The 27,601-nt window shown below is 47.7% G+C and overlaps 3 protein-coding genes and 1 pseudogene across 6 annotated transcripts; 1 reads left to right on the top strand and 3 right to left on the bottom strand.

The window, feature by feature from the left end:
* Positions 1-174: 174 nt before the first annotated feature.
* On the top strand, positions 175-8,428 carry LOC120664126 (isovaleryl-CoA dehydrogenase, mitochondrial-like). 4 transcript variants are annotated; one of them, XR_005670776.1, is made up of 16 exons: positions 260-456; positions 571-837; positions 940-984; positions 1,124-1,172; positions 1,255-1,364; positions 1,524-1,600; positions 1,706-1,756; positions 2,005-2,069; positions 2,353-2,507; positions 2,616-2,656; positions 2,727-2,781; positions 2,911-2,967; positions 3,269-3,465; positions 6,833-7,040; positions 7,641-7,799; positions 7,893-8,357. XR_005670776.1 is itself a non-coding variant. In XM_039943150.1 (13 exons), the coding sequence occupies exons 1-13, from the start codon at positions 352-354 to the stop codon at positions 3,413-3,415; spliced, it is 1,224 nt and encodes a 407-aa protein (XP_039799084.1). In that variant the 5' UTR covers positions 175-351; the 3' UTR covers positions 3,416-3,591. The 4 variants fall into 4 exon arrangements, 1 of the variants encoding a protein (XP_039799084.1); XR_005670775.1 differs by having other exon boundaries at positions 352-456; positions 6,846-7,040; positions 7,881-8,428; XR_005670774.1 differs by having other exon boundaries at positions 352-456; positions 7,881-8,428.
* Positions 4,869-7,787, bottom strand: LOC120667511 (annotated as a pseudogene).
* A 5,064-nt stretch (positions 8,429-13,492) lies between the features above and the next one.
* Positions 13,493-16,238, bottom strand: LOC120664123 (L-type lectin-domain containing receptor kinase VIII.2-like). Its single transcript, XM_039943148.1, has one exon. It carries the CDS (start codon positions 15,941-15,943, stop codon positions 13,694-13,696), a length of 2,250 nt encoding a protein of 749 aa, XP_039799082.1. The 5' UTR covers positions 15,944-16,238; the 3' UTR covers positions 13,493-13,693.
* A 6,764-nt stretch (positions 16,239-23,002) lies between these two features.
* On the bottom strand, positions 23,003-24,173 carry LOC120664122 (chromosome transmission fidelity protein 8). Its single transcript, XM_039943147.1, has 3 exons — positions 23,863-24,173; positions 23,544-23,751; positions 23,003-23,434 (listed from the first exon to the last, which is right to left on the bottom strand). The coding sequence occupies exons 1-3, from the start codon at positions 24,022-24,024 to the stop codon at positions 23,388-23,390; spliced, it is 417 nt and encodes a 138-aa protein (XP_039799081.1). The 5' UTR covers positions 24,025-24,173; the 3' UTR covers positions 23,003-23,387.
* Positions 24,174-27,601: the final 3,428 nt, after the last annotated feature.

Here is a 27,601-nt window from a genome sequence, read left to right as displayed (position 1 = left end):
GACATTGGCACCCCGTCCGCGAGAATTTTGACGAAACTCTTTCGCCCACCGTCCAAATTTCATTAAAAAATTCTACGACAAGTTCGGGCGGTGCCGCTGGCCGGGTCATCGACGTCGTGGTCCCTACTCCCAACTCCAAGCGAACGAGGACTGCACGGGCAGAAAAGGAGACTTGGGAGGAGGAACCAGCGAAAAGAGGACAAGTCGGAGACGAAAACGGGAGGGAGACGAAACTAGTGGAGTGGTCATCCCATGATAGAAGCTCCATTAGCCCCTTGATAAAGCGAGGCAGCGGCTTGTTTACGTGCCACACTTCGCTCCGCTCCGCTCCCGACCTAGCCAGGCCCGACGATGCAGCGGTGGCTCCCGGCGATCCTCCGCCGCGCGTCCCCCGGCGGCGGCGCGGCGCGGCTTTTCTCCTCGTCCTCCCTCCTCTTCGACGAGACGCAGGAGCAGGTACGCGCCGTCACTCAGAAATCGCCACTGTTATTGCTCATCCCCCCCCCCCCCCTCCCCCTGCTTGCCTGATGACTGATTTGCGCGCCCGCCCGCCCCGCTCCCCCGCACCAGTTCAAGGAGAGCGTGCACAAGTTCGCGCAGGAGGCCGTCGCGCCGCACGCCGCCGCGATCGACGCCTCCAACCGTTTCCCCACGGGCGTTGACCTGTGGAGGCTCATGGGGGACTTCAGCCTCCACGGCCTCACCGCGCCGGAGGAGTACGGCGGGATGGGGCTCGGCTACATGTACCACTGCATCGCCATGGAGGAGATCAGCAGGGCCTCCGGGTCCGTCGGCCTCTCCTACGGCGCGCACTCCAACCTCTGCATCAACCAGCTGGTATGGATGGGGCTCAGTTGACAGTAGTACTCTGTTTTGATTATGACTTGCTGCGGGTCACATGACGAGCGATTTGGAAATGTGCCTGGTGTTTCTGTGCAGGTCCGTCATGGCAACCCGGAGCAGAAGCAGAAGTATCTACCCAAGGTGCGTTCCCCCACACTGTTACCACCGTCTCCATCATCAGACTCAAGTGTCATAGCAATGCTCACTAGTACTTTTTTTTTCTGCCTCCGATGTTTTGGGTGATGATGTTTTTTGTTAACCTGTTTTACCTTTTCCAAAGCTGATCAGTGGTGAGCATATCGGGGCGTTAGCAATGAGCGAACCCAACTGTAAGTATCATTTCAGTTGGTATTTATTCTGTTCTCCGTTTCATCAAGGTCTCATTCTCTGATGTCTCATGTGTAATTCCAGCTGGTTCTGATGTGGTCAGTATGAAATGCAAAGCTGAGAAAGTGGACGGTGGCTATGTCATCAATGGGAATAAGATGTGGTGCACGAATGGGCCTTCTGCTCAGACACTGGTATTTCCTTGAAGCTCTTAGATACTCATCCCCTTCTGCTATATATCAGCAGTCATGTTTGGTTCACTGGCCCTTACATGTCTTGGTTTCATGTCCTTGGTGTTGTTTTCGTATGCAGCCATAAAACACTTGCTAATTCACTGAGGTCGGGATTTGCAGGTTATTTATGCAAAAACGGATTTAGCTGCAGGGTCAAAAGGAATAACTGCATTCATAATCGAGAAAGGGATGCCTGGGTACAGAACCACTCCATTCTCTTCATTGGGCATGATCGAACATAAGTGCATATCTTTCTGCAACTTCCTTACCATGTTACTGATGAACTTCATTTATGATTGCAGGTTCAGTACTGCTCAAAAGTTGGACAAACTTGGCATGCGAGGAAGCGACACGTATGATGTTTCTACTTACATACTACTCCCTCCGTCCCAAATTATTAGTTGTTTTGGCTTTTTTGGAAACATAGATTATTAGATTTTGCTATGCACCTTAACATAATATATATATATATATATATATATATATATATATATATATATATATATATATATAGAAAAGTCAAAACGACTAATAATTTGGGATGGAGTATAACAAAAAAAAGGTGATTCCAGTTCCAATTTAACAGATACCTAATCTGCAGGTGTGAGCTTGTTTTTGAGAATTGCTTTGTGCCACACGAAAATGTTCTTGGTGAAGAGGGCAAAGGTATTATCTCCTGATTGTTTTCAAGCTATTCTAAATAGGTTCTTGTCCTGGCCTTCTGGGTTTTACTTTGTTGTTTAGTTAGTAGCCTGTGCAGTACACATGGCATAGAGATTGGAATTATAGTGTCTAATCAAGAAGGAAAAAATACTATTCACATGGGAAATTATGATAGTTCTATCCTATTATTATGAAGAATTAGTTTCTGAACTTTCTGCTAAACTAAAAAGAGTTGTTGTTTTTAACTGATGCTCACTTGCAATCTCTGTGCCTGTTTTTGTCCCAGGTGTTTATGTCATGATGTCAGGGCTTGATCTGGAAAGACTTGTATTAGCTGCAGGTCCCATTGGTCTTATGCAGGCATGCCTTGATGCCGTACTTCCATATGTTCGCCAGAGGGAGCAGTTTGGCCGTCCAATTGGTGAATTTCAGTTCATACAGGTAAATTCGTGTAGCTGTCATTTATGTCCTATTTTCTCATGTTTCTTGGTGCAACACTTTATTAGTACAGGCATGGCACTAATAATAATGTGTTTGTTTCTATTGCAGGGTAAAATGGCTGACATGTACACCTCGCTGCAGTCATCAAGGTTGGTCCTCCCCAAAACTTTTGCTTATAAGATTTGAACGTCTTCTCACTTCTGTTTCACTTTTCTTCAGATCATTCGTATACTCAGTTGCTAGGGACTGTGATAATGGCAAAGTTGACCGCAAGGTACCCTTATAAGTCTATCAGATATCATTACAATTCCACAGAACTTCTGTGTTTGCGTTACCTGCATATAGTACTGCTGTTCAAGACAAAATCAAGTGACTAGTTCATCTCGTATATCTTTTGGATCAGGATTGTGCAGGAGTAATTCTTTTTGCTGCTGAAAAGGCAACCCAAGTTGCACTTCAGGTAAAACCCTTCCCTTTAACCCATATTCTTGTGTTGTTTTATTTGAATTCTTAAGGATGTGATCAAACATCATGCACCTATCTTGTCCTTCCCTGTGGAGCTATAATTTACCTTGCAAAATTTGCATTTGCGCTACAGTTATTGCAAAACTCTATTTGCCCTCTTCTGACAAAAAAACTCATACTAAATCACTCTATTGCACTTCAAATTCGTAGATCATAACAGGCTTTTAGATTTTGAACCAATAATCTGCAGCATTCATCATTTCCAGTAATTGATGGTAAAACTCTTACTATGGCAGGCAATCCAGTGTCTTGGTGGCAATGGGTACATAAATGAGTACCCAACTGGTCGTCTCCTCAGAGATGCAAAGCTGTTTGAGATTGGTGCTGGTACTAGTGAGATAAGAAGAATGATAATTGGCCGTGAGCTCTTCAAAGAGGATTGAAATTGTTATTTTGCAAGCCAGATACCAATAGATGTTGTTAACTGGAGGAGGTGAGCGAGATTTAGATATTTAGCAAACCGCCTCTATGGTTCAATAGTTGATTCTGCTCTATGCTAGCATCCTCATGCTTTTGTATAATTTCAACGTTCATCAAATAAAGTTCGCTTCCTTGTACTTGCCTTTTGTCTATAAGGTTTTAATGTGGTCAATGGTCATGTGACTTAAGCATGGTTCCTAGTTGCGTTATATAATATTAGTTAGTATAGTGAAAATAGACAGTAACAGCAAACTTATATTGGGGGGATTTGCAAGGTTTAAACAAAGTACAGAATATCAATGTTTCACAATGTTCAGGATAGAGCCATTCATCTCATAGGGGATATGCATATCACAATATCTTAGGTAGCTTCTCGCCTTCTCTGCATGGTTTCATGTTTATTTGACATTGAATCCTGAACAAAAACATCGAAACACTTAGTCGAGGTCCTAATTTTGATCCAATTCCATAACTGTTAACTGATTCGGAAATAATGATAATCTAAAGTTTTTTAAGCAGGAAAATAACAAAAAAAACATGATTAACATAGGCCACATGAAAACGATTAGTTTTTTTTGGGGGGGGGGAGCAAATTTGAGTTGGATTGATAGTCACTATGTTAAGAATATCTCCTTTTAGGGGAAAAACATGATGGTAAAAATTCAGAAGACAACTAGAGATTATAATATTCTAATAATAACAAGATCTACGCACCACTTTAAAGACCAATGAAGTATTGAGATGCATATTCTGAACACTTATTTCAGAGCTTAAGTTTTTCAGTGACGCATCATTACTTTAGTGCTCGAACTCATCTGGAGAGTGTCCTTGTTAAGAAATTTTCATTGTACTCGTATTTGCAGCATGTTGGGAAGGAAAGGTTCAGGTCCCTTGGTTCATGTAGCTCATGTGTGTAGGGTTGTTACTTGGTCAAGCCTATTGACAATGTTGTTCTTTTAACAGCTTAAGTTTCACATATGCATTTGGCAACTTGGCATACCAAACATAGCTGTAGTAATCCAGCAAATGTTAATTATATTTAGAAACCAATAACTAATTTTATGCAGCTACAACACTACTCCTGACATTTGCTGCTGTGTAGTAAATAATAGCATCACTCACGCATGTTATAGGCTTTTATTGATGCAAGTACTTTGGTTCAGGCCTGCTTGGACTAGGGTAGCGGGATTACATTACAATCCAAAATCCTAGAGCAGTCCTACCTTTCCAAACGAATAAGTCCTAAAAGTACCAATTCATCGCTACATGTTCATAGCTACATGAATGCCTACAGGTTTCATCATCATTGGGATGAAAGCTACAGGTTTCATCGCCACATGAGTTTCTTTGGTGCTTGATATGTTGTAGCTAGATAGATTAGTGCATTCAATAGACCTGCTATGTATACGAGTCTATCATTCATTTGCTTTTCCTCTGCTTCAAAGGAATAGATGAAACGTTAGTGTGCTCCTCTTCTGTTCTCTTCTACAGATGTTAGATGGAGTGGGAAGCACTGATCAGTTATTATAGTTTGTAGATAAAAAAAAAGTGTTATATATACACAAGAGATGGACTAAGGATTCCTTCCGGCTATGGCACATATATGTTAGCAGCAATCACTATAGATCCCTTAATCCTTTATGAGACAAGGATTTGATTTACAAACTCAACTATATATGAAAATTTTAGTCTGAGGTTTGTACAAAACTGCAGGCTTACAAGTCAGTCGGTGGCCTAATATATTTTGCTCCACATATGCGATTTCCACAACCTATAGGCTTCTGGAGGGGATGATTTCTTGACTATAAGCTTTCTTTTCTGGACTTTGAGCCTTCTGTTTCTGCCTCAATGTGCCCCACTCAATGGCCTCCGCAACTGCTTTTTGGCGATCATATGCACTCTTATCTTGCTTAGAGCTGCTAGTTGATGAGGGGTCTTCAACTTGTTTCAGTTGGGGTATAGGGCCAGACTTGTATTTATAACCAGCAGGCACTTCTGCAAGGAATCCCAGTGCCACAACAGCATCACTCATGTAAGGCCGGACTGAGGCTTCCTCTTGTAGGCACATCGCTGCCACGCCCACTGCCTGGCCCAAGTCTCTTTCTGGATACTCACATCTGAGAAGAGGGTCTACTAGCTCACTGTACCTCTTCCTGTCTTTCAGCATGGGCTTGACCTGTTGATCACACATGAATTCAACAATCAGAAAACCTTGTACCAGAATAGTTCCATGACTAATTTATGACTGTTCATATGCATTTGCCATTTCTGTGGTGTTGCAGTTGTCCTAGTGATATTAAGAAATTCTATGGGCAAGCAAATTATGACTGTATATGCGGTGTAATATAATACAAAAATTGTACATACCCAGTTAACTAGGACTTGTTCACTTGGTGGTCTGGAGGAATCCACTGCTCTTCTTCCTGTGATCAACTCCAATAAGAAAACCCCAAAACTGTACACATCAGTCTTCACAGTCAGCTGCCCTGTTCTTATGTATTCTGGAGCGCAGTACCCATATGTTCCCATCACCCGAGTGGAGATGTGTGTCTTCCCCCCGACCGGACCGAGCTTTGCAAGCCCAAAATCTGAGAGCTTAGGGTTGTACTCCTCGTCAAGAAGGATGTTGGGGGACTTGAGATCCCGGTAGATGACAGGCGGGTTCGCCTTCTCATGGAGGTATTCCAGGCCCTTAGCAGTTCCATGAGCAATCTTCATCCTAATATGCCAACTCAGTGGTAATTGTTCCGGAGTGATATCTGCAATCACAATTCAAATTTGAAGTTCTTTAAGTATCTACCTCAACAAATTATAGCTAAGGAACCGTTATCTGATTGTTATTGAAGACAAATAACTAATACTTACCAAGCAGGTGTTCTGCGAGAGAACCAAGTGCCATGTACTCGTACACCAGAAGCCTTTGATCTCCGTCTGCGCAATAGCCTACCAAGTTGACTAGGTTTGGATGGTGCAGCAGACTGAGCATCAGGACCTCAACTAGGAACTCCCTGTTGCCTTGAAACCCATTCAGGTCTAGTTGCTTGACAGCAACAAACTGATCATGCAAACGAAAAAAATAAGTCAACCACTGATTACTGAAGATGAATGTGCAGGTTATCTTTAAAAAAAAGGAAAATATTTCCGGCATTGTTCTTATGGCGTCGCCTAGGCGACAAGGCGCTCCCCTGTTTTGGCCCGCCTAGGCGTTTTAGCCCGCCTAGGCGGCTAGGCGGTGGTGACTCGCCACAACTCGCCTTAACGCCGTAAGAACATTGATTTCCGGCCTCTACAGCTGCACACAGCCAGATGAATGTGCAAATCTTTCCTACGTAGAATGTTTGATTGTTTGCTGTTTTGATGTGTACCTGGCCATTTTCAAGCTTGCCCTTGTAGACCCTGCCAAAGCCCCCTTCTCCAAGAAGGCAGTCGGAGCGGAAGTTCTTTGTGGCAGTGGCCAGCTCACGGAACGTGAATGCTTTCGCGGTTTTGGCAACAGAGGAGCTTTCTTTAGGAGGTTCGATACTTGATGTTTCAGATGATGGCTTGTGCTTTGAAGAGACTGGTGATGGCTTGATGGACCCTGCAAAGGTGAGTTATAGCATATATTAGGTAGATTTTTCTATTTTCTACTTGTTCTATTTTCTGCTTATTTACTTGATCTAGTAGTTGTCGTTGTCAATTGCTGACCAAATCTGAATAGGATGCCATGATTCATGTTATATTAGTGGAAAGCCATTTGATTACGGTTTAGAACTAGGCATGAATTGCAGGGGCTAGTATAACACCAAAATGCATGTGACACTGACAGGAGACACAGATAGGTACATAGAATCGATTCAGACTTTCAGAGAAGTATACACATATATCCAGAAGGGAATACTGGGTTTGTCCTTAAACAGAGATGCACTGAATGAACGGTATTTGGAGGCCTAAAAAGCATCTTCAGGAAATCACTGAACCTGTTACAGGGTGTTATTTAACCACCGGCAGCCAGCTACAAGACTTTGTTGTGCAGATGAGGATGTATTCAGGGGTTGTAGATCTTGGATCTTTACTACTACATTGTATTTAATTAGTTACTTGTGATTGTAAGGTCTGTTTGCTGGCATTGCTGCCAATCAACGTAGTTTATGCTATCAGTTTGAATAGTACAGAACATACTAATTCCTTATTTCTTTTTGCAAGCAGTGGCAGGAGCATCTTATGATTCTTACCAGATTCTCTGGGAGTCGCTTCATTCTCGCTCGAGGCCTTCTTCACGACCGTGACCTCCCTCGACTCCGTCCTCGTCGACGGTGTCTTCTTCTCAGGCTTGAAACATGCAAAACAGCTCATCGTCCCCCAACTGTATGTATCAAACCTTGGATCTCTTTTCCTCTCCGCTCCCTCGCAGTTGGTAAACCTCTTCCTTCTCTCTATAACACACAGACGAATTCGCAGACCTCGTTGTGTTGGGAATGGCGGCAGGGGGTGAGAGTTTAATGCAGCCTCCTCCCTCCTTGTGCCTAAAGATCTCCTGTCCAGGTTATCGATTGCTGTTCGTGCTTTGTGCGCGGAAAATGTGACCCCTGTGAGGAAATGTGGTCATATAGGATGATCATCCTCTCCATGCCTTTGCGGCGGGGAATGTGCTCAGCCAAGAATAGGGTCATGGGGGATCCTAAACTTAGAAGCTCTGCGCGTCATCCAAGATCTGTGTCCCAGCTAACGCGCTGCATGCAAAGCTGGATCTGACGTCTTCCCTTGGAAAGTTCCAGTTCTAGAAACAGTCTCGGCTGATTTTTTTCTGTTCCAAGGAGCACCGCATGCCAATAATATGCCATTCCATTGGAACATGCTGGGTGTTTTTGTTAGATTAATTTGGCCCATGGCATAATAAAATCTAATTAATCTGTTAAATACCAAGGGTCATTTCAATGCTAATAGTGATATGTGTAAATGGGAGCATTATGAATAGAGGATAAATGTTGCATGCATGCATTAGCGTTGGTAGCTATGGAGCCATTTGGTGCATGCATTGCAAGCCATTTGGTGCATGCGATGTTAATGCACATAAGAGCTAATGGCTTCCGTTGCATTAGTGAAAGGTGACTATAAAATGGAGGTGTGTTGTGTGACAATGTGTGCTTTAATGTTGAGTAATTGCTGCATTTGACACACACATACACATCCAAGAGGCAAGAGCTTCTCCACTGTTGTGTTGTGTTCCTGCGTCCTCATTCCAGTTCTTGCGCGCACAAGCACCGGAAGAGTAGGCCTCCGAAACGCTGCTGTCTGTGAGTTCACCTACTCGGTGAAGGCCGGCAATCACGTTTTTGGGGAGTGTCCGCAAGCGGCACGACTACTCGCTTCGTCCTCTCCTTCGTGGTGGTGTCGGTGACGATCATCTTCTTCGTGGCGTCTTGTTGTTGATCGGCGCCAAAGGATGTCGGACCAGTTGGTCACGGCAGTCCGGCGGCACCCCGCAGGTTGTGGGTTTGATCTCTGGTCAGGACGAATTTCCGCCTGCGGGTAAAAAAACCCCCTCGCCTGCCTCATGTCCAAAGCACTGTGGAGCCCGGCCTAACTCACAAGGCGACGGGCCCCCGTGTACGGGTGGGGCAGGGGTTCGGGGGTTTTCTTGGCCTGCTGTGAGAAGGTCATTCTACCTCTCAAACAATGCTGTGGGGGCGGTCTTACCTCCCGCAGGTCAAGTTTTTTTTTTTGGTTGATCGGCACTGCTTCCTTTCTGTACTGCATCGAGCTTTCTGTACTGCATCGAGCGGGACGACTACATCAACAGGCACTATGTCGACTAGTGCATCCAGCTCTGCCGCTGAGTATATTTCTATTATGATAATCAGTATCATCTGTATGCTAATCACATCTGTATGCTAATCACATTTAGATCACACATGCATAAATCTGATGTCACAAACATGTTGATTATATTTTTCTGGAATAAATTGCCACTGAAATTGCCTAAATTTCTAACAGTTTTACCTGTGCCGCACTTAGAATTCTGGCCGGTGATACCGTGATAGAGCAGCTGCCAGCTTTTTTGAGCTTGATAACCTAGGACGTTAACTGTTCCAATTTTGGTCAGTTTTATTATCTGGAGGCCAACTTGCTTTCCAGACAGTGGTCACGACAAATAGTTTATCGTACAACTAATAATAGTCTAAGGGTCCGAATGTCTGATCTGTATAGTTTCTGGTGGCAGGAGGCCGCTGCTGTTGTGGTAGCAAAACAATCCAGCCCTTTTTAGGTTTTGAGGAGCAGTTAGTGGCACTAGATATGCTCAAGGGAGCAGGGCTAAGATTTTTTTTTTGAAATATTGAGGGGCTAGATTGTCTGGTACTGCCTTTGGGCATGTTTAGATGTTTTGCAAAAAAATTTTGCGATGGAATCTTGCTAATTTGAAGTACTAAATGAAGTCTATTTACAAAACTTTTTGTACAAATGGGTTGTAAATCGCGAGACGAATCTAATGATGCTAATTAATTCATTGTTAATTAATAATTAGCGGATGGTTACTGTAGCATCACTGTTGCAAATCATGGATTAAGTAGGCTCATTAGATTCGTCTCGCGATTTACAGCCCATCCATGCAAAAAGTTTTGTAAATAGACTTCATTTAGTACTGCATGCATGTGTCGAAACATTCGATATGATGTTTTTTTTGTGTTTACGAGGTTAATGGGGTGGGAACTAAACAGGCCTCTGTCCCTTTTTATCAGGAAACGTGACCGTAGCGACAAATAAAAAGGGTCAGAGTACACTATAATTGCACTTGTTTCCTGGCCGTAGTCCTTTCTGAATCTCTGATCCAGGCTTGCAGGACATGTGAGAAGGCTCAAGGCTGCACAGTACCGCGCAGTGGGCAGTGCGGTCCCCTGCGGTGCAGGACTACCGGCTGACCAATGGCCCTACGTGAACGCGAGTGTGAGTGAGATCTGTTACTTCGTATGGCGAAAACGAATCCACGGAAATGGGCTACGTGATAATGCCCTGGGGCCTCTCGGTCTCGGCTTAAAAGAAGTCTTCGCCTCTGAGGCCGGGGTGGAAGTGAACCTTTCAGAATACTATTATGCAAGTCGTGAGCTGAGGCCCGAATAAATACGCCGGAAATTCTCGCCGCCGTCCCTGAAGTGTGAAGTGAAGATGAACCCTATGATCCAGGATCCGCCCATCTATCTGCGAGGGCCATTAAAGAGCATCCGTGAATTGAAGCTGTGGCTTTGCCTTGCCTACCTGCCATGCCATGCCATGGCATGGCACATAGATCATGCGGGCCTGCAGTTCCAGGTCCCGGTCCCGTGTGCCAGTACGGTGAACATGCGATGCGGGCCGTGTTGCGAGGGTATTCGGTAGAAACTACGGGCACCCATGTTACTGCTGCGAGATCAAGCATACTGATGGATCTACCTCGCATCCCTTTCGTTCTACTCTTTTTTTTTCCAATGTTCTGGCCAGCGATCCATTTGGTATTTCGGTGAGAACGAATACCTTCTCTCTCTTTGTCGCTACTACAGCACGAGTGTGGTGCGACTCGCATACAGAGTGTTACTCTCTCTTTAAATACATGTTTAAAGAGCCCTGCGACGACAGTTGTTGTACACGTCAGCAGCTGCTACACCATTGCGCTTGCGCGCACCTTCTGAAAAGGGAGCTACTAGTAAAAGGCAACAGCCATAAATCCAATCCAATTATTCGACCCTTCTAAAGACAGTAGGCGAGGCCGCGAGGCAAATAAGGTTTGCGATCGTTAATCCCAGCAGCCGAGACGACAACGACGCTGCACCACACGCGAAATCTGCAGCATCATTCCTCCCCTTTCCGTTTCCGCGTTTGTTTTTGTTTTCTTTTTGCGAAATCTGTAGCATCGTTCCTCCTCTCGCTCGGGCTCCATCGCGCCAGCCCGTCGGGATTTCGGACGATGCCGAGCAGGTCATCGTCATGTTCCTCCCCTCAAGCAGCCATGGGTCTCGTCCTCTCCGGCCGCGCCTGGACTGGAAGATGCAGCCAGCCAAGGCGTCCGGTGAGACGTGATGAGCAGATGATGAGCCGTCGCGCGAGCGACAGTACTCCTACCGTCCGCGGCTCCGTTCCGTAGGTGCGCGTTCGGGCCTGCGTGGCGATCTTCTTCGGTGAGCCACACCCTGAGGATGATAGCGCGCCCGTTCCCCCTTGTTTGTCCCTCCCTTTCCCTATCCGGATACACCAACGCTCTCGTGCCGTATCACCATCACTCTCGTCCTCTCCTCCGGCACGGCGGCGATACGCTGCACACCAGACAGCGGCAACCCATGTTGCCAGAGCAGAGTACAGTACACGATCAACACCCACACTGAACCGTAGTTTCCGCCGTTGCGTCGATACAGTGTATAATTTGACAAAGAAGGTCCAATGTGCATCAGGTTAGTTTTACGACAGAGGCCAGCACCTTTTTTTCCTCTTGCATTCAGTCATTCTCATTTGCACATACGCATTTACTGTTTGGATAGACTAAATTTGAGTGCTAAACGTTAGCATATATTGACACATGCATATTCTAAAGTTTTTGAAGTTTAGTTAAAGTTTAGCTTACCCTATTAGCACTCATGTTTGGATTTGCTACTGTTAAAATTTAACACTTTCATCCAGTACTTAGATTCAAATGGAATTTATTTCACTCTTCGGTCTCTGTAGCATTAGCATTCATTGTGTTCAGCTGGTGCACCAGCCTCCAGCCCTACAGTATTTCTCTCTCACATCGCTCCAGCACTAGCCTCCAGCCACCAAACAGATAACAGTATTTTTCTCTCACACCACTCCAGCTCCAGCCTGCCGAACGCAATGATTAGCAGTCTATTACAGACCAGGAGTAGAATAATATGAAACCTGGCTACTTGGATATAGAAAAAGCCCTGTGGTGCGGTGTCCACGTTGGCAGCAGCCACCACCATGGCACCATTCCTACCGAAACCTACGAGCAGCAACCGCTAGGCCCTCCCTCCCTCCTTTTTCCAGCAACCAAATTACGCAGCACGACAACGACTCCTGGCCCTCCAACCGGGCGCCCACGCTGGCCCGCTCCGAGGAAATCCGCAGATTTTTACAGGTCCGATTCCCTTGCCGTTTCATCCATCATTCGTTCATTCACCGTGGCAGGCCCTTCTGACAACCTCTCCGAGAGCCCCATGCCGATCTGTCCGATCCAAATCCGGATCGCGTCGAGCGGTCGTGTTCTTCGCTCACGCGCCCGGCGGCGCGCGCGCCTGAAAGATCGATCATGCCGGCGACCCGTGTCGTGCGCGATCTGGACCGCTGACGGAGCCGATCCGAAGGAACCAGCCGGCCTCAGCAGAAAAGGAGAATGCGCCGGCGCACCGGCATCTTTCAGCAGCCGGGGGCTCACATGACAGTGACCCGGATCGAGTTCACGGGATAGCCAAGTAGGCAGGCGATGATTCGTGCATCTGGATGCTGACAAGTACTCCATGCGTGCTCACAGTGCCATCAGTTGGTGCGAGTGAGTGTGACCCGTGGTGCTTGCTTTTTTTTTTCTTTGGTAGGAGAAGAAAGGGTGTGCTGGTGTTAGGATTAGTGCTCCAGCTAGTGCTCGTGGACTAATCGCGGCGGCTTTCGGTTGGTGACCCGCATCATGGATGGCTTCCACGCCGTGTAAGCACACGTCCAAGCATAGTGCGGCAACGAGAAGGTAAGGGAAGAAGAACAAGATTGGGCCGCCCATGGATTGGATTGAAATTCCGGAGAAAGACAGATGCTTTCCTTGCCATGCGCCAGCAACCCTGATGCCCCGTTGCCCAAGCACAGGATCGCACACCAACGAAGTAATCCTTTGCAATTGCCCGGTGAAGATAGATATTTTATGATGTCATCATAGGATCATAGAAAGAAAACCCTTTTTTCTCGCAATGCAAGAATCTTTCTGATCGATGAGCTGGAATTCTTGTCATGTTCAGCGACATCTCTCTTGAGAAAGAGAGGGGAAACTTGAAAGAGTAGTGGCGTTTTGAGCTGCAATTCGAGGACACCGCTGAACTGAAATGGACTGAGAACGAACGAATAATCTGAATTCTGAATCATTATTAAGACAAATTTTACAAATGGAGGCTTTGGTTTGGACTTTGCAGTCCAATGCTGCTGCTAATCTATGTACTCAATACATACATTGTGCTCTGTTTCCGCATTGAGATGGACGAAGGAAGAGAACTCTAGCTAGCTATGCGAGCTGGTCGGCTTTCTGCTCGGTCGGGTCACCTGGCGTCGCCGCCGGTGCTGCTGAACCCTATGTCGTGGCCGCCCCTTCGCAGGGTGCTGGTCAGCGACGACGAGCTCTGCGAGTCCGACGACGAGTCCGACAGGGTCAGCCCCAGCGCGTTGTAGTCGGACACGCTGTCCTGGAGGCTCAGCAACAGCTGGTGGTTGGCGCTGAAGCTCATCGACGGCCGCGCCGCCGGCACGAACGGCGGGTCCGCCTCGCCGCTCAGCATCTGCACCACGGCGCGCATCCCGGGCCGCAGCGCCGGCTCTGGGCTCGAGCACGCCAGCCCCACCAGCAGCGCCCGCCGCACCTCGCCCTCGTCGAACTCGCCGCCCAGCCGCGGGTCCACGGCGTCCAGGATGCGGGCCTCGCCGTGGAGGCTCCACACCCACTCCACGAGGTTGTTGCACCGGCCCTCCGTGCCGATCGGCCGCCGCCCGCACGCCACCTCCAGCACCAGCGCGCCGAAGCTGAACACGTCGGTGCCCTCGGTGGCGCGCCCGGTGAGCAGGTACTCCGGCGCCAGGTAGCCCATCGTGCCGGCCGCGGTGGTCGCGTCGGGGGACTCGCCGTGCTCCGCCTGCCGCGCCAGGCCGAAGTCGCCGAGCCGCGCGCGGAACGCCTCGTCGAGCATGACGTTGCTGGACTTGACGTCCCGGTGGATGACGCGCCGCTCGCACTCGTGGTGGAGGTACGCCAGCGCCGAGGCCACGCCGGCGAGGATCTCGCGGCGGTTGTGCCACGGGAGAACCGGCGCCGAGGCGTCGAACAGGGCCTTGTCGAGGCTGCCGTTGCGCATGTAGTCGTACACCAGCAGGATCTCGCCTTTCTCGTAGCACCAACCCTGGAGGCGGAGCAGGTTGCGGTGGCGGAGGCCGGCGATGATGGAGAGCTCGGACAAAAACTCGGACCGCGCCCGCTCGCCGTTGGCATTGGCGTTCGCCTTGGTGCACCGCTTCACGGCGACCATGGCGCCGGTGTCCGGGATGATGCCCTTGTACACGGTGCCGAACGCCCCGTTGCCGATCACGCGGGACGCGTCGAAGCCGCGCGTGGCGGCGCTCAGCTCCTTGGAGCTGAACTCCCGCGGCGATCGCACAAGCGCCGCGGCGGACGCGAGGCTGTCGCGTTTCGTGGCCACCGCCAGCGCCGTGCGCTTCCGGGCCCTCGCGCGGCGCGCCAGCGCCCAGAGCGCGAAGCCCGCGAACGAGGCGGCCACGAAGGCGCCCGCCGTGGCGGCGCCGGCCACGGCCGCGTGCGCGGGCGGGTGCGGCGAGCCGGCATTCCCCATGGAGGCGTTCGACGGAGCGCTCGCCGCCGAGATGGAGCTGGTCGGCGCCGAAACCGTCGCGGATGGCGGCGATGGAGTCATCACTCCAGGGAGCAGCGGTGAAGGAAGCACCGGATTGACGCTCGGCGGCGGCTGAACGACCGGTGATTCCGGCGGCGGCGTGGGCGCCGAATGCGGCGCCGGCGCCGGCGACGCTGTCGAGAAGCTCCACCACTCGATCGCGTGCACCTCTGTGCTCCCCTGCGTGGACGCCGAGAAGCCCACGAAAGCCGCGTCCTTGACGCTCTCCCCAAGGTCGACCGGCGCGGACAGCACCGGCGTCCTCGGCCGCTTGGCGGCGTAGGACACGGACACCTCTAAGATCCCCCCTCCTTTCGATTTGTCCGGTCGGTAGTCGATCCATGCGTTGACGGTTCTCCCGCTGGTGAGCTCGACGCCGGCCTCGTCGAGATCGGCGACGGCGGCCGACACCATGGAGCCGAGATCCAGGCCGACGTGGTTCCCGTTCACGTCCCCGAACTGCACGTCCATGAGCGTGTCGAACTCGACCGCGGCGGCGTCGGTCCCGGTGGCGACGCCGATGTAGGGCCCGGCGTCGCCGAGGGAGGAGTCGTCTGCGGCGACGACGAAGGCGAGCCCGCCACCGATGGAGGAGGGGTTGAGCGTGGCGACGGTGAAGGCAAACTGGGTGGAGAAGCCGGCGCGGACGGGGACCGCGGAGGCGTAGAGCGCGCGGCCGGAGCCGGACGTCGGGACGGGCAGGTCGCGGGAGAGGCGGATGGTGCCGTTCTTGAGGTGCGCGTCGCCGAGCAGCTTGAGGCTGCCGAGCGTCAGCGTGGCGTAGTCGAACCGCACCGCGGCGGCCGGCTCAGGGGCGCCCCGCAGGAGGAGGAGGAGCGCCAGTGCCAGCGGGAGCGCGGCTCTTGCCATGGCGGGCGCCGGCATTGGCATGGGGCCAGGCGCGCATCAGCCGCGGGGCGTGGTAGCCCGGCCCGAGAAGCAAGCGATCGAGATAGCAGAGCCGCGGAGAGGGGGGAGGGGAGCAGAGCAGCCAGGCAGAGATTGGGGAGAGTGAGAACGAGGTGGTGAGGTGGGGGACTAGAGAGAGAGGGAGAGAGGGAGAGAGGGAGGCGGCCGCTTTAGAGAGGGGGAGAGGTGTGAGGGAGGGAGGGGACACGTGCGCCGTGGTGGCAACGGTAGGGAGGTCAGGGGGATGGACGGGCGTTGGCGCTGGAGGAGGAAGAGTGTGGAGAGCGGCGACAGGGTGAGTGTACTGGGGGAGGAGCGTGGCCGCGCGAAGGCGACGAGATGGCCGACGGGCCGTGGTTTTCCGCGGGGTAATTTTGCTCTAGGACATTGTAGAAACATAATATTTGTCTACAGACATTCTTCATAGTTGAATTTGCTTCTGGACACTGCTCTTTTTAATCTATTCGTCACCGGACACCCAGAAAATTAAAATATTCATTTCCTAGTTTGGGGAGAGATAAAAAGAGTGAAAAGTCCATTTTGCCCTTATTAAAGTCCATTCAAAAGAGCAGTAGTGTTCAGGAGCAAATTCAGCTATGAAGGATGTCTGTGGGCAAATATTGTGTTTCTACAATGTCCTAGAGCAAAATTACCCTTTTCCGCGTGGTGTCTTGCGGGTTGGACGGACGCGCGTCCACCACCGCACCGTACGTTACGTGGAGAGGAGCCCGGCGTGGCAGACAGAGGGAAGGCCGCCAGCTAGTGCGGCGCCGACTGCCGTGTCGTCCTGCGCTGTGCGCGCGGTGCCCATCCCGGCTGCAGGCCCTGCAGCCGCCAGCCGCATGCCCTGCAGCCGCCAGTCGGAACGGTAACAGGCGGACGCCGGCTGCCGTTGGCGCGTCACGTCGCCGGGATCGGGCTCCGGCGCCGGATTGGGGCGTGCAACGTTCGGCTTCGGCTGTTCGCGGTGCGCACTGACAGTGACAGCTGACTCGGTCGTTGGGCTGCGCCGCTCTGGTGGCCTCCTCCTGCCCGTGTAACGTACTCCAGTACAGTACCAAGCCTTGTTCTTTTGTGCTCGTTGACTGCGCGCCTCCACGGGCCACGGCTGCTGCTAGAGCTAGACCACGGTAGACTCGAGGCTCCTTGATCGTTTTCCGATCGGCGGCGAGCCGGCGGTCATGGCAGCAGGTGGCGTAATCTGCAGTGAACTCGATGGGGAAAGAAAAGAGGAGATCAATGGGGATAACGTACAATAATCTACCCACCGCTAGATCTGCTGGCTCTGACTCCCAAACCTCGCACTGCTCTAATCTCTATCCCTAATCCCCTATCCCTGCTCTACTCCGTTGGTCCATCACCTCATCTCGCACTCTCGCGCTCGTCTCTGCTGGAATTCTACATGGGACTCCGTAACTGTTAGTGATACTCCTACATGAGCTGGTCGAGCTTGGTTCGCACACTCTCGGTCGGTGAATTAGCAGGACCTGCTTCTGCCTGCCTGCACAAGGTGTTAACACAAAGAAAGGCATTGGATACGAGATGTTGCAACCTGCTGTAAGATCGAGTTTGACCGCTGTATGTAGGCAGGTTAAACAAAAAAATGGGGACAGATTCACCGCTTCGTGCAGTGGCTCCCACATGCTTCTGCCTCGGCCCTCGTTCCTCATCTCATCTTTAACCTGCCGTGATCCGAGTCGGATTAGTATACTACTCGTAACGTGTTAGGCGCCCGATCGTCATTGTCCATGATGAAATCGGAAGCATCTCCAACAAATCATTCATCTCTCTTTTCAATACTAAAAATGAAAGTGCTCCAGCAAATTACCAATTCAATTTTCATTACCTATAAGTTTTTTTTGTAATCACCAAAACACACTTTTTTTTCTCCTCTAGATGTAGAGGATTTTTTCCTCTACCCTATTTTCGATAATTACATTTTGGTAGTCTACTGCAGCAATGCAACTATTACCTATAATTACTAATAATTGAGACAAAATATGTTTTGGATATAAGATATGAGTAATCTGTTGAAGATCGCAGAGCTTCAATAGGAGCCGTCGGCCGGGCGCGTCATTAGACGGGCATCTGTTGGAGCTAGATTGGCAGCACGCGTTTACCATTCAGTGTGGAGAGCTGACGCCCCCCTCCAGTTCTGGCGATCGATGCGTTGCGTTTGTGTCCTCCTCCCACCCATGCCATCGCCATTTTCTGATCCTTTGTTCGAGGCAGATGCCCGCGTTGCTCGAACAATCATGCATCCCGAAAGCAAATCTAAACCGTATCTATAATAACAGAATAATAATGCACAAGTCTTATATTTCTCCAAAACATAAGATGTTCAGCCCGTGACGACAGCGAGACATGGCATGAGCGGAGCCCACTCCGCCGTGCGTCTCCGGTCGACGGCAGCGACCCGGCCGGCCGGCGTTGAGAATAAAACGACGAGGCCGGCCATGACGAGCAAGGTTGGCATCCATCTATTATTTTATTATTTAGTCAATAAACGGAGCCTCCACATTCGCTCTCAAGGTCTAGAAATTTCCATATTAATCGAAGAAAAATAGAAAAATAAAAATTACACACCACTGCTATTATGATAAAAAATTAGCCTAAAATACCCCTGTGACTAATTAAAAATCACCCACACATGTTATTATGAAAAATTAAATATATATACTATTAATTAAAACTAAAGCTAACAACAATCAATTAAAATAAAACAAAAATAAGAATAATTATATGCATAATATTATTAAAGCTCAACAAATCAAATTGTTATATAGATAGATCATATTTGAATTGTTTTAACCAAGAATAAGACATAATTTATGTTAATGAACAAGGTGATGTATGGTAAAAAATAGTATAATTTTTAAGTAAGGATAGAACGACATGCAAATTTTTGAATTTTCAATACTAGCCGCGCAAATGCGCGGGCTATACGCCTAGTTCCTTGCAAGCAAGCTATACATATATATACGTACCCGTAACAAAAAAAAAGGATATGAATGGCTGCGCTATAGTTTTTATATGCATACAACTACAAAAGTTAGCGTCGCTGTCTATCGATCTGTCGCCTGCCTCAATGCTTGAAGCGTACTCATGTCGAGAGCTAGGGAGAGCAAGTAATTAGTCCGCATGGCTCGCTTAATCATAGCCATGGATGCTTAATCCTGCTGGCTTGTTAATTTGTCTGCGTGCTAACTTTTCCATGTTATTTAGCTAGTGCTCCTTATGAGTAGAAACGGGTCAGCACACCTGATGCATCAGACTAGACGGCATGGGTATATGAATGCCATGCCAAGAGCAATGCATATACATTTGTCACATTGGCCTCTTTCAGAAATGGGGAAAACCAAAGTAAAGATGAGGCGAGGAAGAAGGTGGGAGGACCGGAGGACCAAAAAGAAAAGGAAGAAATGCCGGCGGAGCAAAAGACCGCAGCTGGGCCCACGGAGCGCCCCGGTCTGGGCCTGGCCGCCGCCCCCACCCGGCCACCTCACCCTGCTAATGGTTTGGGTTGAAATGTGTTTAATGGATTTGGTTTGATATGGACTGCATTTGAGTGGATTCAAATAGGTTATATTATCTAATGGGGTGGGATGGAGTGGGTTCTATGTAAATATGGATTGGAGTGAATTGGGATGGGCTGAAATGGATTCTTATGCAAAACAATATGATTATATATAAAATCGGTCACGTAAGAGCCGGACCTTAAAAATAAAATATCACGTTCACATTATAAAATTTTATCGAAATTGACTGAAATTTGTTAGAAATGGCTCAGTATGACTAACAGCTATTTTATGCAAAGCAGTGTGGCTAGAATTACATGTGGATCCCATATCAAGAGCCGGACCCTAGAAATAAAACCTCGGGCTACGGCCACCCCCCGGCACAATTGGTCGCATGTTTTCGTTTTCAAATTTCAATTGCTCTTCGTTGCCAACTGAAATTTTACTGGGCAAAAATAAGAAATTTAGCCGCATTTTTCTGGCCCTTCTGCTACCTGTGGAGAATTGGAGATTGGCTGGTGGGTGGTTCGGCTCTTGCCGCGTTGACTGGCAGCTGCAAATGCTGCTGCGGTACCACCACCACCACACCACATACACACAAAGTCCGCATCGTGTCCAGGCCCGCAACTAACGGAACTGTCCAGCTTCACGGCCCACGTAGAATCTGGTAGGCGTTCTGGAAGGCCCATGACGGGCCCAACGTCAAGTAGGGGGGTTTGAATAGATGTTTCTACAAATTCTACAAATTATAAAGTTTAAAACGGCTGTTAGCACACTGACTGGTCAGACCAGCCTAAGACTTAGAACGCTGAATAAAGTCGGCAACCGGTCAGACCGGTTGGAGTGACTGGTCAGACCAGTCTTGTGCAGAACCTGTCCAAATATCAGAGTATTCCCCTCCTTGAGCTCTAGCACAAAAACAACTTAGTGTAAAATCTCTACAAGTGTTATCAAGTATATCTAAAGTCTCCGCACATACAGAAACAATACACCAAAGTAGATCGAAACGGAAGCACAAAGGATAACTAGAGGATAAGTAGTGCGGCAAACCACAAAGAAAACACGAGATTTCTTTGACCGAAGTTCAGATTTACCAAAGTGAATCCTAGTCTCCTTTGAGGAACTCTTTAGGAACGTGAGTCTATTTCAACTCACTTCCATCGAGTTGAGTCTTCTTCCAACTTTTTCCTCACTCTACTATCTTGATCCTTTCCACCAAGGGAGCAAGATCAGGCCCGTACAAACTTGTCGCTGATCACCACAAGGTTGGGAGCCAGCCAGCGATTCCTAACCGTCTAAGAGGCAAACCTCAAAGAGTAACAAATGCTTCTCGAGTTGCCTTGACGTAACCAAAAGTGCTCAAGCTAAGAATTGCTCACCGCAGCTCAAAACTGAGCTCTCACAATGCTCACAAAGCTCACACACGCTCAATCTCTCAACCCAACTAAAAGATAGGAAATATAGTTAGCACAATTCACAAAGAGTGTTAGGGATAGCTTGCACACGCTCAATCTCTCAACCCAACTTTGAACAATATTTCCCTTTTATTTGATTTCATGATACATGAGCCAATAACATAGATTCTTCTACAAATAAATTCCTGATCATGATATCTTCAATAAAAAGCATTAGTCCTTCAATTATGTTATCATTCAACTCATCAAAACTCATTAGAAGTCTAGATGCAGTTACAACTGTCCATCTCCACGCGATGCTGTCAGGTTGGTCGGTTAGTTGTACTACCTACACAAAGTTCCAAAGCTGCACAAAGCTCTCCATTTCTTCAATTGTCTGGATCCACCAAAGACCCCTTGTCTAGTTTTGTTGCTGAATTTCCTCTCTTACCGGTCTGGTTTTCCTCCAGGCTAGGCGGTACAAGTCAGAGAAAACATCCATTGTCACTTGCCCGGTCATCTAAGATGATTGCCAAAAGCTAGCTCTTGTGCCATCGCCCACTATAAGGATCGTACTCACTCTGAACAATTGCTGATCAACAGCATTAACTGGTGATTTGATGCCTATCCATGGTCTGTCAGGCGAAGTCCATTGGAACCATAGCCACCTCAACCGCAATGCGTGACTGAACAAGTCAAAATCCAAAATTCCTAGCCCACCAAGCTGTTTTAGTCTCAATGCCTTGATCCATTGTTCTAGGCAATGTCCTCCATTTGCCTCGGCCATTCCTTTTCATAAGAAGTTTCTTCTCACTTGTGGATCTTCTTAATTGTCCATCTTTGTAATATGAAAAGTGTGAGGAATTAAGTTGGGGGCAGATGTGAGAACCAAGTTAATTAGCCTCGGTCTTTCTGCTTTATTCAGTAATTTTTCTTTCCAAGTTGTTAACTTTGCTCCCACTTTGTCAATTAATGGCTGAATGTCCACCCTTCGAAGCTTCTTGAAATGGAGTGGGAGTCCCAAATAGGTGCAGGGAAACTGCTTAACCTGGCATCAAAAAGCCTCCATGACATGTTGTAAATCTAAGCCATCACAACATACTGGATAAACGACACTATTCTCCATATTTGTGTCCAGCCCTGATGCATTACCAAAAGCTCTCAAGATGTTTTCTACAACCTGCATACACCTTGTTCTGAGGTCATGATCAGTGGCTTATTCCAGGGGCCAGAGATCAACTTCATACTTAGAATCTCGATCAAGCTCATCACAGTGCTCCCTCGCTCGCTAGTTCCCCCACTATCCTTTATGTCATCGCGTCTTTGGCCGACACATTGTACGACGCTGCGATGACCCCCAACGACAAGCCCCGCAGCACGAATCTTGGCCCCGCGATGCGACTGGTCACAAGGGCTAATTTTCTTACTTTTATGATCCCTAATTTAGATATTTACTAATCATGTTCGATGTGGACTCTTTGTTAAGTTTGATTTTTTTTATTTTTTTATTTGGATTTATCTATTTACTAATTGTATTTGGCATGGAATCTTAGGTCATGTCTTAATTTTCTCAAATTTTAACTTCGAATTTAGCTATTTCCTAATAGTAACTCAAGTGCTAATTTTTATCCCTAATTTAGCTATTTACTAATTGTATTCAATGTGGACTTTTTTGGTTAAATCCTTATTTCCTAATTTCTGATTTTATCTATATTTATTAATCGTGTTCGACATGGACTCATAGGTCATGCTTAGTTTTTAAATTTCTAAATAGCTATAAACTAATCATACTTGATATGGACTCTTTGGATTAATTTAGAACGCTAGATCTTCATAAAATCCAACAGTGTAAATATTTCTTTTTTTTAATTAGACATGATAATTTCTAACCTTCTTAGCGAATGTGGTGGCTTATTTAACACTCCCTTATTAATATAATAATATAATCCCTGCAGACAAACTATTGATTTGGTGTTAATTTTGTTTTGCGTGATCAAAGTTGTAGTTAGTTATTGTGCTGCATATTCAACACGACGAGCAATTCACCCAAAAGTCTAAAGCAATGGAGAAAGACGAGCAGTTCACTTGGCAGTAGTGTTTCTCATAACAGCAATCATAGGATCCTACCATGGAATGGAATGGACCATAAATGTTAGCTTTCCTTGTAACCACTTCCCCTGATATGCTTCAAGACGAACGCTGACATGTTTTACATTTACCAGCCGTGATTCAGTACTGCCGGTGATATGGAAATATCTTAGTGACAGAAAGCAACAGACAGAAACAGGCAGTGGATGAAGGCCTCACCCAGGCAGCCATCGTGGCCCCAGGCGCACGAAATCGAGGGCCTGGATGAGCTGCCTGGCATAGGCAACTTTCCCAGGGTGCCATCCAAACAAGCCCAACCACACAGAACACGGCGTCGAATTTCGCCTGAATGTGACTAAAACAAGGTCCACGAAATCGCCGGCACGGCTGCATCAAGTTGCTGCTTGGCCGTTCCCAGAAATGGCGTCAATTTGCTGCTGCCTGCGCGGCCTTTTTCTCCTTGGTCGGCGGCTCTAAAGAACACAAAATCCGAATCACACGATCAGGGATTTTCATACACGAAATTCAGAGTTACCGCCGACGCAAATGGACGCAACGAAAGACAGGGGATTGGTTTGTTACTCGAGATGAGGGCCTTGGGGCGGTCCTTGAAGAGGATCTTGTGACGGATGACGCCAATCACCTCCAACTCCACCTCCGCCGCCGTCGGTGGCTCCTGATCCGCAGCACCACCAGCCACCTTCTTCTTCCTGAGCACCAGCAAGGGCTTCTTCAGGGTCACCTTCGTCCCGGCGAGTTCATGGTACCCCACCGTGAAGGTGTACCCTCCCTGCCACCATCGATCGCATTCTCATAATCGCATCAAGGAACCCAACACATCCAATCAAGCGAGAAGCCAGATGCCAAAAAAAGACCAGCGAATCGGGACGAGATGCCTTGCCTTGGAAGAGGACGGGGAGGGGGCGGAGCAGAGGCGGCCGATGTGGAGCCCCCGGATGTCGCCGGAGAAGGATGCCTGCGGCTGCACGACGCCCTGCAACTCCACGACGGCCCACTCCGGGCACGACGAATCGCCGCATCCGCACCGCACGCGGATCTCCATCTCCGCCGCTTCGCCGCTTCCCCTAAGACGGGATGCAAATGCAAGCAAGCGCAAATGAGAAGGAATAGGAAAGGGGGGAAAACGCGAGATCTTTCCGCGCGTTGCCGCTTGGCGCCAAATTGCTGCTTGCTTTCCCGCCTTCCCCCTCTGGTGTTTTGTTTAGTTGGCGCCAACGCCAGGGAAAAGAAAAGGCAGTGGGTTCCCTTTCAAAATAAAAAAATAATGACTTCTCTACTGCTGGGAGATCACTTCGTCTAGAAACAACACATTCCATGAGAACACGACATTGCTAACAGGAGCTGCAATGTGGATTGAATCAGATGTGATGACAATCGAAACACAAGATTCTGTAGTATATACTGATTTTATCTTTTTATGTTATTATACAACAAAAAATATCTTATTATTGATATTACTGATTTTATCCATATTTGTAAATATTAAGAATAATGTAGACTTTTTTCCATTGACTTTATCGCACATATTCTGGTGGAGCTCAAGCTTAGATGCGTGATACTTGCTCATGCATTCTGTAAGGACTAGAGCAAGTCAAGTCCTCCCTTCAGCAGTCTAAAAAAAAAAGTGAAGAGCCCTACAGGCAGCAGTAGTATCACTGTTTTTGGATCCTTTGGCAGGGGCGTCGACATGTCCAACGATGATGCGTCGTCCCACACATTTATTTCGGTCTGCCATGCGTGCCCCCGGCCCACTTCTTTCCAGCCCATTTGCGTCTGCAATGTACTTTCATGTGCACCGATCGTAATTTACCCGTAAATCTCAACTGCCTACTTAATAATCAATTAATGAGTACTTCTAGAGCATGCAGAGCATACTGCTACTACTATTTGACGCGTGCGTCATCGTCTCATCTCATCGTCATCAACTACCTGTGGGCTGTGGCCAGATTCTTATTAGCTCGGCTATTCTGAAATTGTGCGTCTTGATTTGTGTGCTCCTGTCTCGCTTGACTCAGAAGAGAATTTTTTTTCATTTTGGAAACAAAAGGGGGTGTGCTATACCTACGACGACGCTGGCTCCGTACCGGACGACTCAAGTAATCCTCGCTACTTCTAGTGCGCCACTACTACTAGCTAGTCATGGGAAGGCGTTCAATGGATTAATGTATCCTCTTTCCATCTAGGCTACTGAATGGGTGTGTAGAGCGAGACACAACACATTCTTGCTATCAAGATAAGGTGACCACCACAGTGAAGGAAAGGAAGTGACTCTTCACTTGACCACCACAGGAGGAGGGCTTTGCCATGCTGGCTACAGTGTATGCAATGTGACCACATGTGACATGTGGCTTCCCTTCTCTTTCTACCCTTCCTATCCTCATCTCTATTCTCTAGCTAGCTCGCTTCTTCAATTCAGGCATGTATTCGGGACGGACAGGGAGTCGAGGGAGGAAAAAAAATTACCATTGGTCGAGACAGCCGCTAGCTACCAACCGTAGGGGAAGAAGGGGAACGAGGAAAAGACGAGCATTGGTCGATGGTGCCGTGTGTGTCAGATGTTGCTGGCTCGTGGCGCTGCCTTGCTTTTGGGAACGTACGTACTGTGGGGGGCTTGGGCCAGAGCGCAGAGGGGCTCACGCCCCATGTGTCGTGTACGCCACCATCCATGCATGCACGTGCGGCCTCTAACCACCAATCTAATAATACTCCTAAGGTAGCTTAGCTAGCAGTAATTCGATGGATCTCCACGCGTCCAGATTAAGTTAACCCTGCATGCAGTTTCGTGTAATTAATTTTTACCTGCGTGAAATTCAATTCATACAGCGGACTATTTGGTACGGTCATGGTGATGACGACGATCCTCTTTCTTTGCAGATTGGCACTCTCTCGTGCTCCTCTCCTCTGTTTGGCACGTCATTCGTGGGAGGCATACGGATAGCCGTGATTGCAAGTGTGTTACCGTGCTGTCCAGTACGCCCCCTTTAGATTTGGAGCCCAGGTCACTTCGGCTTGTGCATGTCAAGCAGAGGACTAGCTAATAAAAAAATAAAAAATAAAGTATTTCAACAAAATAAAGGAAGAGATCTATGACCAAATGCATATATAATGCATTGTCCGCCGAGATGCATGCTATGCTACTCTCTCACATGTTCTGCTGTTCGTAATCTTCTGGGTTCTTCTCGGATATAATCAGAGCCTTTATTTTGTAGGCTTCCATTTCATCATTTGATTCATTCAAATAGGATGGTGGGGCCTCCAATTTTCCCAATTCCTTTTGTTTCATCACGACCTTCGCCCCATGTTTTGGAGGCAATGATGCCAGCGATGCTTATCTCGTTACTGTTCGGGTGCTGTGCATACATGCTGTCAACAAAGGTGACACAGTAGCTAGCTTAGGTGTTTATTACGGTGTACCCGCGTCGCATGGGCCGGGGCAAGAAATGCATGCATGCCCCTCATGCCATTGAGTCGTACATAGAGGAATCTTCCATCGCAAATTAAGCAAACTAGTCTATCGACCCGTGCTCCCGCACGGGCTAATTAGAATTAATATAAAAATGAGATCAATAATTATAATTATCTATTTCACGCCCTTTTCATCTATTAAATATTCTGACACATACTCTAAAATATATATTTATCATTATCTAGTTACAATAGATTTTATTTTGCATCACACCTCCATATGTATTCAATATATATTTAGTTGAACTATTTGTTTGTGAATTGATATTCTTATCACTTCTATCATACATGAATAATAATAATAAAAATAATATACTAATAATGGTAGAAATAGTAATTTATAATTTTATATTGATGCACTTTAATATATTATTATAATTATATAATTTAGATTCAGATTTATGAGTATTTTAACTTGTAATAATACTGATATAATTGGGCAATTTATATGCAAATTTAGGGAGGTATTTGTATTATCTTTATAATGGCATATGTGGGTAATTTACACAAATTTTAGGGGGTTGCTTTAGATTGTTTTTATAATGGCAGAGGTGGGTAATTTAGATACATGTTTAGGGGGTTACTTTAGTCTATTTTCATAATGGCAGAGGTGGGTAATTTATTAGGAAAGATAACAGATCCGATGGTTACTATAATTAGAATTGTTGGATTGATGGCCGGATGTTTCTGATTTTTATGAGAATTTATAGGATTTCTCTATTTTTTCAAAGTGTCCACCTAGGATCCTAGGTGGTTTCATGTGGAAACTCTAGAGGAGCCTCCAAAGACTCTAAGTTTTGTCATTCTCTCTTCGCCAACGATTTAATTTTTATAAGGATTATAAAAAAGAATGCCATGGCCTAAATCTCAATTGTGTTCAAGCGGATGGTTCAAGTTGCTTGTTTGCCTTCGTGAGGAAGCACACTGCTTGTATTGTGCTGTGCCTGGGGTCTGGGGAGTGGGGAAGATACCTCATACCATTCGCATTGTTTAGTACACGAAGAAACAAAAAGAAAAGTGGTGATCTGATCAGATCACGATCCAAACACACACTCACACCCGTCAGATCCATAGGCAAGGAGCTCCACATGGCACCAGCTCAGAGCGCACACGGCGGCGCCTTGCCTCGCTCCGTGCTCGCCCCGACACCCAGC

This window comes from Panicum virgatum, chromosome 3N (assembly GCF_016808335.1).
Source record: "Panicum virgatum strain AP13 chromosome 3N, P.virgatum_v5, whole genome shotgun sequence".
Classification (NCBI taxonomy): Eukaryota; Viridiplantae; Streptophyta; class Magnoliopsida; order Poales; family Poaceae; genus Panicum; species Panicum virgatum.
The sequence above is the reverse complement of the archived record's forward strand: the minus strand, read 5'-3'. Positions and strand labels throughout refer to the sequence as shown.

Bases quoted from the DNA above. Each gene is read 5' to 3' on its own strand.
- LOC120664123 (XM_039943148.1), bottom strand. From the start codon at position 15,943: ATGCCAATGCCGGCGCCCGCCATGGCAAGAGCCGCGCTCCCGCTGGCA.
- LOC120664126 (XM_039943150.1), top strand. From the start codon at position 352: ATGCAGCGGTGGCTCCCGGCGATCCTCCGCCGCGCGTCCCCCGGCGGC. The intron at 838-939 runs GTATGGATGGGG...GTTTCTGTGCAG, and splicing joins ACCTCTGCATCAACCAGCTG to GTCCGTCATGGCAACCCGGA. The intron at 2,508-2,615 runs GTAAATTCGTGT...TTTCTATTGCAG, and splicing joins GTGAATTTCAGTTCATACAG to GGTAAAATGGCTGACATGTA.
- LOC120664122 (XM_039943147.1), bottom strand. From the start codon at position 24,024: ATGGAGATCCGCGTGCGGTGCGGATGCGGCGATTCGTCGTGCCCGGAG. The intron at 23,752-23,862 runs GCAAGGCATCTC...CGATGGTGGCAG, and splicing joins CCTCCCCGTCCTCTTCCAAG to GGAGGGTACACCTTCACGGT. The intron at 23,435-23,543 runs GTAACAAACCAA...TGTGTTCTTTAG, and splicing joins CCCCAAGGCCCTCATCTCGA to AGCCGCCGACCAAGGAGAAA.